The sequence below is a fragment of the Brachyistius frenatus genome, unplaced genomic scaffold (assembly GCF_029030835.1).
Source record: "Brachyistius frenatus isolate BFR_SWC_R1_liver_20210118 unplaced genomic scaffold, ASM2903083v1 Contig_3, whole genome shotgun sequence".
NCBI classification, from domain to species: Eukaryota; Metazoa; Chordata; class Actinopteri; family Embiotocidae; genus Brachyistius; species Brachyistius frenatus.
The window spans coordinates 10164036-10176838 of record NW_027210602.1 but is presented as its reverse complement, the minus strand read 5'-3'; the positions used below and the strand labels follow the sequence as shown (position 1 = coordinate 10176838).

Sequence of the window (12803 nt, the reverse complement as noted above, 5' to 3'; positions counted from 1 at the left end):
CCTCGGAGGAGGAGGAACTGGCTTATCTAGTTTAGCACGCACATAAATTAAAAGCAAACATACCCATATCGTGTGCAAAGAACATTTAATGCCTACACACTCACGTTGCACAACATGTGAACATGCTTATATATGACTGTAATCACGTGCTGTTATGTAACCCCATATGTACAATAAAAGGTGCAAAGAGGGAAGTCTGATTCGGAGTTGGCTGATGCCAGGTGAAGAGCTTACAACTCTAAGACCCTGCACGGACTTCCCTTGCTGCAAGTAAAACTCAGATTTGGGTCCAAGCCTTGTTTTTGTCTGACTGTGGGTTTGATTCTTATCCTATCAGCGCTATGTTACGGTTCTGAACCTAACAGTTAACCCCTTCAACGAGATATGATCAAATCAAGACCACACAAATATTCAAAAAAAAAAAAGTTTTTATTCATTTTCTATGAAAAAAACAATTTATAAAACAGATGTTCTTCTGAAATTCCAAATATATTTAATCATTATAAATATAAAAAGTGTTGAAAAAAATTACTTGGTTCTATTTACAATTCAATTATGAGAAAAAAAAAAAAAAAAAGGACATGCATAATGTGGTGTGAAAACAGTCAGTGAAATAAAACAACTATCTTTACTCTGGACAAGCCTCAATGCTGATCACGTTGACCTGCAGCCCAGCACACCGCCGGGCCCCCACCTCACAGTCAGTCATGGTCACAGCAGCGCTGCCAACAAAGCTGACGCACAGGGGGGCGGAGTCTGAAGGGCACTCTGACACGTTCTGGCAGATGCATTTTTTTGTTGATTCTACAATGATAAAAAATATATATATATTAATTATGAATACTGATGCAGTCACACACTCATCCAAATTTAAAGTTGTCCAGTAGACTCACCATGACAAGTTGTCCCCAGTTTACAGTCCTCACAGGAAGTGAACGCCTCCTCCGGCCAGTTACAGTCGCTGTCAGTGGCCAGTGTGAAGCTCCGCCCCAAACACTGCAGAGCTCCCAGCTGGCAAACGCCCAGTAAACGGGCTTGGGTCGAACCCAGTCTGGCACACAACTGCAGAGAAGTTCTAAGAGAAGACAATGAATAGAACAATTCTGCATTTGAATTATCTTTTGTAGTGTGACAGAGCATTTTGTGCTGAATGTGGATATAATTCTTGAAAAGTTCACTCACGAGCACTGAAACGGCATTTTACATACGCAATCCGTTTTTCCTACAGTCTCCCAAACTTTACACTTCAGGCCGGATGGAGGAGAAGGAGCCGTGGGCTCTGAGAAGAAAATAAAGAGAGCAGGATTAATGTGTGTTCACTCCACAGACACTCAACCTTAAAGCAGCTTTAATAAACACGTGTACAACGACAACTGGTCACAAGATTAGTGTGTGAAAATAGTTGCTTGTGGCGATGCACTCGCAAAGAACTGTAACTCAGGTGAAGGTCGATGGAGCAACGTTTTTGTTTACCCTCGTTCAGTGCGAGACACACAGACGCACACAGAAGCACTCACACGGACACTAAGGAGAGAAAGAGAGGGAGAGAGCAGCAGGAAAACACGGCCTATTAAACTACTGACATGATACAACTGTAATTAGAGCCTACACTGGGTTTTTGTCATGATTTTATTGTGCACATGTGATCACAGATCTTTTCCCTGTATTTCTTCTGGGAACCGGCCGCGGCACGTGTGGAGAATAAGTGCCGGGTGTGATGCGCCGCACGCCCGAGGCGTGACTCGCAGGCAGCGCGGCTGCTCTAATCTGTTAACATGGACGCCAAAATAAAAACACTCATTGTCCAAAAAGGTAATGCACACACACACACACACCACACAGGCAGCGTGTCCCCCGGCCCACCCATCATCGACGTCAGTAAACTACCCAGTATCAGAACATAGTAAATATCTAACAGCTAAAGAGTCTCATATTTCTCACAGGAGTAACTGGAGACCAAAAAAAAGAACTAATTAGTGATAATGTTGCTTTGTATTTGCTGAATGTGCAAAAAGGAAACTGTTGGCTAACACATTAGCCATATAAAGTTAAAAGTGCAACTGTTTTAAACGTTTCTTAGTCTCAACTATTTCTGAGATTTCCACCTGTTGAAGGTATGAGGCATCACAACAATGACAGCTGACACTGTGGACACTGTATGTGCTGTACCTGCTTTACAATGAGTATCAGCGGGAGACGGAGACCACTGCAGACTGGGACTGCATATGATATCTGACACCTCAGTGTCCGGCACTGACCCCACAGCACAGGACAGGGACACTCTGTCTCCAATCTGATAGGCTGCTTTGGTGGGCGTGGCTAATACTAAACTGTTGATTGGAGGAATCCCACATGTTGAACCTGGAACAGGAAAAGAGGCATTTTGAGCAAAAGGAAGTGAGAGAAACACAACAACATTGTAATTCAGAAAACAGGAACTTCAGTGTGCCTGAATAGTAAACCAAAGACTCCAAGAACAATGTTTGTGTAATAACATAAGGTGCTTCACAAATGGTTACATGGTGGTTGGTAAATCATGAGTTTTCGGAAATAAACGTCATAATCTTGTAAAATAAGTAGTTTCTGAGAAAACGTGCGAGTCGTGAAAAAGAAAATCTTGTTTGTGAAGTGAAGACGTACTTTTACAAACCATCCCTCCTGTGCTCCACTTCTGGTTTTCAGCACATGTAGCAACAGCGTTTCCACTGAGGTGATACCCGTCTATGCAGGAGTACTCCACCGCGTGTCCAACCAGGTAAAAATCTTTGGGATTCTGAGGAAAATATAATCACAGAAATAAGCAATACACACTTGAGGTTTAATACAATTTAGCAACCTTTTCTGTCCCCAAATGACAAAGCCCAGTGGTCTCAAAATTAAATGATTATTATTATTATTATTATTATTATTATTATTATTATTATTATTATTATTAAATCAAATAAAAATGAATGGAAATATCAGTTACACTATCTCACCTGAATAAATCCATTCCTGAGGTTTGGAGGTGGCCCACAGGTTTTTGGCGGTGTTACGGAAAGACTGAAGCACTGAGGCTCCATCATCCTAAGAGCACAAAGTTCACAGTGAGACAGCTAACATAGCACAGACACACGCTGCATATTAAGAATCTCACATATTCCTGAAACTCAAGTGTTTGAATTGATTGATTGGTACTATACGGGGACATGATCGTTTGATTGTATCACCTCCATATACTGTATACACATCAAAATAAAGTTGTGTTTCCTCTGTGATTCTCCAGATGTAAATAAAGAAAAATATAACTATGTGCACTACTTATAGTGATACTTTAAAGGTAGAATTTCCTATTTTATGGCACAAATCAGGTCCCCACAAGATAAAGCATTGCATTTTATGTTTAATCCCATTTGATATTAGTCTTTAGGGTAAGTTTCTGTCATTCTGTATTTGTGTGTGTTCTTACTGCAAGAACTGGATGTCAGGGTCCTCACAAGGCTTCTGCTCCACCTGAAGTCCGGTGCAGCGGTGTCCTCCTCTGCTCGGGGCGGGGTTGTTGCAGCTTCGGGCCCTTGACCTCTGACCTCCAGAGCAGGATCCCCAGGACGACCAGCAGTTCCAGCTGCCATGGATCACCCCTGAGAAAAAGAAAAAGAGATTCTCGTTCTTCTTCTGTCTTGTCTGTGAAGGAGGTTGTCGTACTGACTGGATGTCATGGTAGCGCAGAAGTAGAAATATTTCCTAAATTTTTGTAGCCTTTGCATGAAATCTTATCCAAACCTGGATATATTCAACTTTATTGCCAATTAAAAGTCAATTCAGAGAGTAACGTTATCTGTCCCCATGATCCCCTCCGAGTGTTTTGGTTGTTCACCTGGTTGTTCACCGATCACAGCTCCCCTCTCGCAGGCCTGTCCTGAGGTTCCCGGGCGGCAGATGCAGCGACACTCGGAGGCCGTCAGCAGCGGCTGGCCGTTGTTCTGGCACGGTCGGCAGTGACAGGGATGCTCCTCCGCCAGGTACTCCTCTGTGGCCCTTTTCAGGTGGAGCTTCTTCAAACTTGCACACTGCACCTCCTTCACCAGCTCGTACAGAGGGCGCAGCTGAGGTAGAAGTTTGACATTTTTTTTAACATTCATGTGGACAAGGAAGAAATAAATGGAGATAAAACAAGGTATTTCAGCTAAAAAAAAAACTAAAAAAAAAACGAACACTACATTATTTTGAGGGAAACATTAGGAAAAGCCCTATTTAAGACTTCCATGGTGAGGAAGACAGTCCAACCCAGCATGGTTCTTCCCACCTACATCTCACAGCTTCAGTCTTTGCTGTGATTAGCTGTTTTTATATGTCTATTTATGTTTTATATGTCTATTTATGTACGTCTGATTTTGTTTTTTGCACCCTGAGAGAGCAGCTACAACCGGAGTCAAATTCCTTGTATGTGTAAACATACCGGGCCAATAAAGCTGATTCTGATTATAGTCTGGAAACCGTGTTCATATGAGGGTTCGGTCAGGGCATTTTCACACTTGAAAGTCTGGACCAAGGTCCAAACCAAGGTTACTTTTCTTGTTCTGTTTAGTTTAATGATTACTGCCTAAATTTCCTATAAATGTCTCAAAAGTCCAAACCATCAATGAAGTGTTTTTATCTTGCAAATGAAACAAACCACTGCTCTGTTTGAACTGGACTGAGACCATTTATTTTGGTCCTTTAGACCATTGGTCTGAGCACCTTTGACACGAAGCTAAGAAATCCAACGGTCCAGACCAAATAAAGTAACTGTGTTAGCAACCTTAGCCACTCTGAAGGTCTGACCAATCAGCACCCAGCATTGTTCACATCGGGGGTGGGTCACAGCTTGGTGAGGTTTGGCGCACAACACATATGGTGTCAATGCTGATTGGTTAAAGGCTGGAAATTAACTTGAGGTCTCCATCCATTCGGATGAAATAGCTGGAGACCATCCACAATGCAGCATGGTCAGACTGCATCATTATAAGCATTTTGATGGGTTGCCTTTAAAAAACTTGACAACCAGTTTTCAGACAATTCACAGAGCTAACCTTTTTTAATTGACCAGCTACCTTGAGCTGATAAAATTTGTCATCAACAGTCGTTAGCTTAGGAGAAAAAATTATGTTCACTGGTTAAAAAGAGAAGCAACTTAGTTTACTTCGATCTGAATCAACATCCCAGTGATGAACAAATTAATATGTTTCAGGAGGTAAATCATTGCTGAAACTACAAACGCTCCATGCTAAAGGAATGTTTGACAGGTGTAACAACAGTAACTAAGGTAGGTTGGGCTAAGCAAAGGCTTGGTATTAAATTATAGGACTTACGTGGAAATTTGGAGTAAGTGAACTCTAAGCCCAAACAATTGTCTTTTATGATGCTAAAACTTGATCCCAATGTTACCCTGACCTAAACCTCATCCCTGCCCTCTTCAGAATCCTGGGTTCTAGTATTGACCCTGAGCAAAGAGTCACTTACAACAAATCTTAAAGAGAAATTTTAAAAGTCAATATAGAGTTAATCAATCAGTCAAGTAGATGTACTGACTGTCATACCTTCTGATCTATGATTTGGGGGAAGTCTTTGACAGACGAGGCCCAGTTGTCATAGATCTCTCCGTTAGCCTCTGGGTTTTCCAGATCCAGAACAGTCAGAGCACCTATGAAGGATGGATCTCCTCCAAACACATTGACCTTAATGGGCATCCTGTTTACACTGTTTCCTGTGGAAAAATGACAATAGCGGTGTTTAACTAAGTTTAATTTTATTCAGTCATTTGATTTCTTCGACCCTCCAAGGCCCTACGGGTGATTTAAAAGTCTAAATATGAAAGCTTTCACTCACCATGGCTGGATGACAAAGATTTCGTCAGTTTTTCACAAACAGTTTTGATCTTCTTCCTGAAGAAACGGCGCTTCACCTTTCTCCAACACCGCTGGTACTCAATATCTGTTGTACCTTTACAAACAGGATGGATTCAAGTGACATACAATGTGACATACATCAACATACAATGTTCAGATTATCAGATGAAGGGAACCACATTTTGGTAAATTGTGAAAATAACAATAATAAAAATGTTCTTATAAGACAAAATTGGATTTCTCACAGCTTTTAGTGCAATTAAACTCATATCTAATATAGGTCTGTATTATTTTATGATGTACATTAATTGGCAACTTTTTTAGCCAATAATTATTTGATAAAAGTTGTCTTTAACAAATACAAACACTCTAGGTGGCCTCCCTTTCAGTATTAATAACTTCTAAAGGAAAAGTTCGAATGTTCTGGCTAATACAGTGACAGTATAGCCTAGAATTATCAGCACATCATCATCATTCATATCAAAGGTTCTTACTGGTTGATGTGAGTGCCTGTTGGTTCAACTCCAGCAAGCCTTGGTATTCGCCTCCCAGTGAGCCCTCAGAGAGGTAGTGAGTGCCGTACGTCTGCAGCAGCCGGCGGTAGGCTGAGTAGTCATATGTGAAGGGTAGTGAGGACAAGGCCTTCCAGAAGCCTTCGGACAGAGTCAGGTACTGGGGGGCGGAGTTCTGAAATTGGGCCAGCTCCACTTTATTCTTCAGGATTATCAGTCTGTAGGCCTGAACGACAGATAATAACAGGGTGTGATCTTCGGAAACGGGAAACAGAAAACTTTGAACTGCTAATGACAGAGCCCACAGACAGTGATGCCGGGCCAGTCTTTCAGCTCGTCCATCAGCTGGTCTTTGGGAGGTCTTAACTTGAAGAGTGGTTTGTGAAGCAGATCAGGTTTATATAATCACCTTGTTGTCAGCGAGCTCTTTGTGAAAGGTGCGACGGTCGTGTCCCACCAAGGCGTTGGCCTGGATGTGCTGCATGTAGGACCAGGCGCTCTCGTAGGATTCATCGCTCTCTTCGTTGTCTACTTTCACCTGCAGCACAAACAAACACAGTTCAATATTTGCTTTCATAGGGACGGCAGCTGCGAGAACAGCTCATCCTACTCTGTTGTTTACATTATTCTATTTTTTAGCTCTGTTAGTTGTGTGGCTCAAAGGATTGCATTGTTGTTTAGCGTGTCTGTCGTTTCACCACTTTGGTCCAGACTGAAATATTAGACTGGATTGACATAAAATTCTGAACAATCATGATTACCAGGGACCCACATTAGTGATCCTCTAACTTTTCGTCCAGTGGCAGAATAAGGTGCATGTATGTGGATATCAGTGAAATTTTTCACACTCAAAAACATTTTCCTTTTCAGAATGAATTATAATAATACCATTATAAAGGCAGCATTTCAATTTACCCAATATTTTGTATTCATCAAATTATTCAAAATACTTCCAAAAGTGACTTCTTTATCATCCTAATATGTACCCTGTGCTGTAAGAAAATGTTAGCACGCTAACACAGTCTCTGGTTCTTGTTATTCTATTTCTTTATCTGCAATGCAACAGGGAAAGTGCACTAAGAACATTTTTTTTATCAATGTTAATAAATATTGTAACATCTTTCCTTATTTAGAGTTTATCTCAAAATCAAATTCCATAGACACCAACTTCTTAATGATAACATTTTACATTTAAAAAACATAAAATCAATAATAGTGGTGATACAACATATTTAGTTATTTACTTTAACTATATTTTCAAGGCAGACACTTTCACCTCTTGTATTATGTAAATTCATATCACATTTGCTACAAAAATGTCTGGATTATTTATTGTGAACATTTCTCTTTTGACTCACCTCAAAGTTGTATCTGAGGATGTTCTGTGGCAGTCTGTAAAATATTGTATGGTCACCGCTGAACACCTTCCTGCACTGCCCTCCAAAGCTCAGAGTGTTGAGCACACCTGCTCTGAGTTTCCCTGTTAAAATGTCGTACCTGTAAAATATGACACAACACATATAATTTATTGTTTTCTTTCTAACAAGTGACATACGCTCCACTTTAAACATCACATCCTGATTCCTGAACAGATAGCAGTTATTAGAACCAGTTTCATGGTGTTGGGAGTTGTAGTTATTTACCCTCTGCCAGTGAAGTCAGAGTTTGGAGGTGTTTTGTCAAGGTCACATGAGTACTGACTGTTGTCTTGGTCACAGGTTCGCTCATCCAGACTGTCCTGACAGTCGTGGTCTCCGTTACACACCAGAGACTGGCTGATGCACTGACCTGCATCAAGGTTTCAGTAAAGAGTTCTTATCACACACTCTAAAACTAGAATTATGTCTGAAATGATTCATATGACAACATACCAGAGGTACAGCGGAACCTATCTCCACAGCCTGTTTCCAGGAGACATCTTTTCTGTGGCACACATGGCTCTGTTTGAGTGGCTTCTCCAGAACATGGCACACCACCAAACTGGGCATACACGTCAACGTGGCGAGTTCGCACCTGAAAAGGGAAGTGATCATAAACATGAATTCAATGAAAGAGATGAACATCATCCCATGTCTAGCAGAATCAATAAGATTCTCTGCTACTTATGACCTTTCAGGTGACTCTGGTTCAGGTCCCAAATGACATTAAGTCACAGCTGTGAAGATGTTATGATATCTTCAGTTTTTAATTCCTAGATAGTTTGGATATCAGTAAGTGTTCCAACCTGAATCACTTGATTAGCATCAGCAACTAAATTACGCGTGTTTTGTTACCACCGGTCTAACGCATCAAACTTAAACAGAAGACGCACATCAATGTTTGTGTCAAATTTTTGGGGAACGAAAGGAAGTTGGAGAGTCAAATTCAGTGCGTTGGGGTGGTGGTGAAAGGAGACGTGAAGAGTTGTTGAGGGCGAGGAACCAGCGTGTTTTCAACGCACTGTGAACCAAAGTGCCATCACGCCACAGTTCAGGTCATTTGCACCGGATGTTTTCCTTCAGACACCTCAGAGCATCACAGCAGAACTTAGTGTTGACAGTTTGACCCTGGGGGACAAATTTATGGTGCGCAAAGGAAACCAGCCTGGTTGGGCACATGACCTAATGTGCTATTATTAATCTTGGAAAGTGACATTCTGCCCCTTGGAAACGCAAATGTCATTCAAAACACCTCTCAAGGCTCATTGATTCATTGACATAGTTATATGAAGCATTTCCTGGTTTTGACCAAATATTTGATGTGCTCCCTCTGGTCAGAAATGTCACAGGTCACAAAAACTTGTGTAACTCAGGTGCTGATTTTGATTAAGTGGTGAAACAAACGTTGTACCTTCTCCCTGCCCCCTGCTCCATTCACGTAATGGTGCTTTGCTCCAATTATGCTTAACATAAACAGTCTCAGAACTTTTTGATCCACCCTTGTAGTGTATATCAAATGGCCACACATGACATGCTGATGCCAAACTTGGGAAGATCTGTGGCGACACCAGCATTTAAAATGCTCGAAATATCAATTCATTTCAGTGGAATGGCCACAATTGGTGGCTTGGTTGCAGGGACGTAGTAAATCTGTATCTTTGTTACACTGATTTCAACTTTGAGAGTCCATTTTACACCAGTGCCAAATACCAAACCATTCTGGCAGATCTAACTTTTGAGGGAACAGAAAACTAGAGAGTCTGTAAGAGAAGACACTGTATTATCAGTTGTCGCTTACTGCTTCATATTCAACCCTGATCTGCCAGAGTATAAACTGCTCCACAATAAACGCTGAGAGAAGTCAGTGCTAACATACAACATGCTCTGAATAAACTGCGGTCAGTTATTGTCTTCTAGGTGACCGAGCTCCTTTCTTTCCTTTCCTTGCAAGACACAAAACTAACTTCAAACTAACAAGCATACACATTACTCAAACAGTCAGTAATGATATTGTAAGACTACAGGCTTTACAGTAAGGTCCAGAAGAGACTGTCCTTTCATTAAAAAAAACAACAACACCCCACAGGTTGTTTGTGCTTGTAGCTTATTATGATTATTGTGATAGAACAAACAATCTGCATGGTCATTCCGCTCGGCGGACTTTGGTCAAATACATAATAAAAAAAGGTGAGGGCAATTGTTGGGTTTAGGCCTTGACATAACTTCCATAAAATGAGAATACAGTATTCTATACAATGTCCTCAGTGTGAGCAGTGTCTGTAGTACCTTTGTACTGGTGCAGCCATCACACGCAGACCACTCTCCATAAGACCCCCATCTGCAGTTTACAGGCTGCTGACACCTGACGGGAGGAAACACTGTCATTATTACAAAACAAATATTTTATCAGTATATTACTTTCTTGAGAATAAACTTGATACTCATGGTAGAGTTTCCTTTTTATAATAAAGCAGAAGAATAACATTAAACAAATAAAAGAGAGGCCATACATTTGACAACATTTGCATTCTAATGTCATTGGAATATAAATATTACCGATAAAAGAGAATTATTTAAAATCATCAAGACATTATTATCCAACTAATACCACTGCAGGAAGATGTAAAGACAGTCTCAGAGGTCCAGGCGTGTGTGTACATACCTAATCGGTGACATAAAGATGAGCAACACTACTGAAGAGAGCAGAGCTGCAGCAGCATTCAGCTGTGAACATAAAGAATGAAGAGAGTTTACTCAATCTAAGAAATAAGAGAGAGTACTAACCTTTTAAATGAAATGAAATGAAATCAGATGATTGTTGATCAATAAGAAACAGATTTCTGAAACCTAATCTGAGTCTGAAGGGTAAATAATAATAATAATAATAATAATAATAATAATAATAATAAGGGGTTTACCTTCATGATGTGCTCCATCTGGTCTGGTCCAGCACTGGAACACTCAGGGTCATATAATCAAGTGGTTGGGGGGTTGGTGGGTGGTGTTACTCAACAGACCTGGAGTTCAGGAATTCCCCCACTGAAGAAACTTTCATCTATGATGAAATATATGGACTCACTGACACAATAAGTCATGAACACAGACCCGGTGTTCTTTTCCTCAGTCCACGTTTAAAGCTCTGTTTTCTTCTTTTTCTTCCTGCGTTTATTTCCAACAACAGTAAGCTTGTTTCCAGTAAAAAAAAAAAAAAAAAGGTAATCCTGTTTGGCTTTGGGTTCTCATGTGTACAACAACAAGATGATGAAATCTTTTTAAAAGAAAATTATTTTGGCAGTAGAGCCTCACTGGAGTAGGACAGGAGTTGTTGCATCACAACTGTTTTTTTCTGAAATTTAAAGCCATGAGAAGCAGCCTGGCTACAGTGCTGAAAAGAAACCTGGGGTTGTTCTTGTTTTCCTCTATTAATGATGAATAATATACAATACAATATACTGACCTTATGAGGAGCTTTCTTATATGATATTAGACTATCCTTCCAGGCCAGGTGAAATTAGCCACTTCCTTTCCAGTTTTCGCGTTGCCTGCCTAACAGAGCATAATTGTGAATTGTACCAAGGAGACAGCCTCCTCTGGTTTATTACTCTCTTCTTCAGAGCGGCGACATTATCAAGAGTTGTACGCAGAGAGGCTGCAGTGTTTTCTACAAGACAATCCATTCGGCATTGAAGAGGACAAACATGTAATTGCTTCCTTAAACATGGACACAGCATTATCAGACACATTTCTACTGTAATGGAATTTATTCTCACATGCTGTGTAGTCCATATTTCAAATGTTAATAAAAAGTCTGTCAAAAAAACTGTCAGTGTGGAGTGCTGCTCCAGTTTGTGAATTGTTGTCCCTCTGGTGCTCTTCAGTTTGGTGATCAAACAGTTCAAGTTAATAAAAAGTGGTGCGACAAAAGAGGGTTTAGAGAAAATATGATTACATGTTCAGTTTCCATGCCGTATGACAGAACAAGGTGGAGGGTGTGGTTATAACAGTGAGTGTTGAGAAAAGAGAATTCAGTTAGAAACTCGGAATAATAATACTAATACTAATAATAACTTTATTTCTATAGTGCTTTTTAAAAACAAGTTACAAAGCATTTTCAAAACATAATATGCAACAGTATAAAATATAATGATAAGATACAACAAAAATATAATAGACAGTCAATCAATAAAAATGCCATCAACCAAAGGTAAGTCTAAAAGAGTGCGTTTTTAAGAGTGACTTAAAAGAAAACAGAGTGTTAGGGTCCTCGATCACCTCTGGCAGGTCGTTCCATAACTAAGGGGCCCGAACAGAAAACGCCCGGTCAACCTTTAGTTTCATGGTTAGTTCGGGGTATGGTCAGAAACGACCCACCAGAGGATCTCAGGTTGCATGTAGGCTCGTAGGGGGACAGGATGTCTGCTATATATTCAGACGCCAGCCCCCTGCGAGCCTTATAAGTGATCATTACAATTTTAAAATCTATTCTAAAATGGACAGGGAGCCAATGAAGTGATTTTAAAAAAGGTGTAATGTGCTCTCTCCTGTTGGACCTGGTTATGAGTCTGGCTTCTGCATTTTGAATGAGTTGAAGTTTGTTTATGTAAAATTGTGTGAGGCAAGTGTTACAGTGCATTGCAGTAATCTAAATGGGATTAGATGAAAGCATGAATTACTGTTTGGGGGATAGAAATGACTTGAATTTTTGAGATTTTCCTGAGTTGAAAAAGGCATGATTGGACAACAGAGTTGATGTCCTGGTCGAAGTTGAGATGGTTGTCCGGGTGAACGATAAACAACAACAAATAGAATCGGATTTTGTGTTTTTCCAATTTGTGTGAGAGAGACAAAGAGTCAGATTTTTTTTAGATAAGAGAGATCTGATATTTAATAGTCAAAATTTTTTTTGATCCATTAAATTGGTAGGATCAATTTTGATTACATTTTTATTGAAATATCTTTTGTTGAATTTTGTGTAATTTTTAAATGTAGGAACAGACACAACCTCT

At 40.2% G+C, this 12803-nt stretch overlaps 1 protein-coding gene across 1 annotated transcript; it reads right to left on the bottom strand.

Annotated features, from left to right (window-relative positions):
• Window positions 1–412: 412 nt before the first annotated feature.
• On the bottom strand, window positions 413–10748 carry c7b (complement component 7b). Its single transcript, XM_069706173.1, has 18 exons — window positions 10716–10748; window positions 10460–10521; window positions 10084–10159; window positions 8251–8392; window positions 8023–8167; window positions 7738–7876; window positions 6789–6917; window positions 6362–6605; window positions 5848–5961; window positions 5559–5725; window positions 3857–4085; window positions 3449–3620; window positions 2979–3066; window positions 2641–2773; window positions 2170–2361; window positions 1183–1279; window positions 894–1075; window positions 413–804 (listed from the first exon to the last, which is right to left on the bottom strand). Exons 1-18 carry the CDS (start codon window positions 10731–10733, stop codon window positions 629–631), a joined length of 2505 nt encoding a protein of 834 aa, XP_069562274.1. The 5' UTR covers window positions 10734–10748; the 3' UTR covers window positions 413–628.
• Between the last annotated feature and the right edge of the window lie 2055 nt (window positions 10749–12803).

Excerpts from the sequence above, each read along its gene's own strand:
- c7b (XM_069706173.1), bottom strand. Across the intron at positions 8,393-10,083 it reads ATGGCTGCACCAGTACAAAG|GTGCGAACTCGCCACGTTGA; the intron begins GTACTACAGACA and ends TTCCCTTTTCAG. Across the intron at positions 4,086-5,558 it reads CCCAAATCATAGATCAGAAG|CTGCGCCCTCTGTACGAGCT; the intron begins GTATGACAGTCA and ends CTTCTACCTCAG.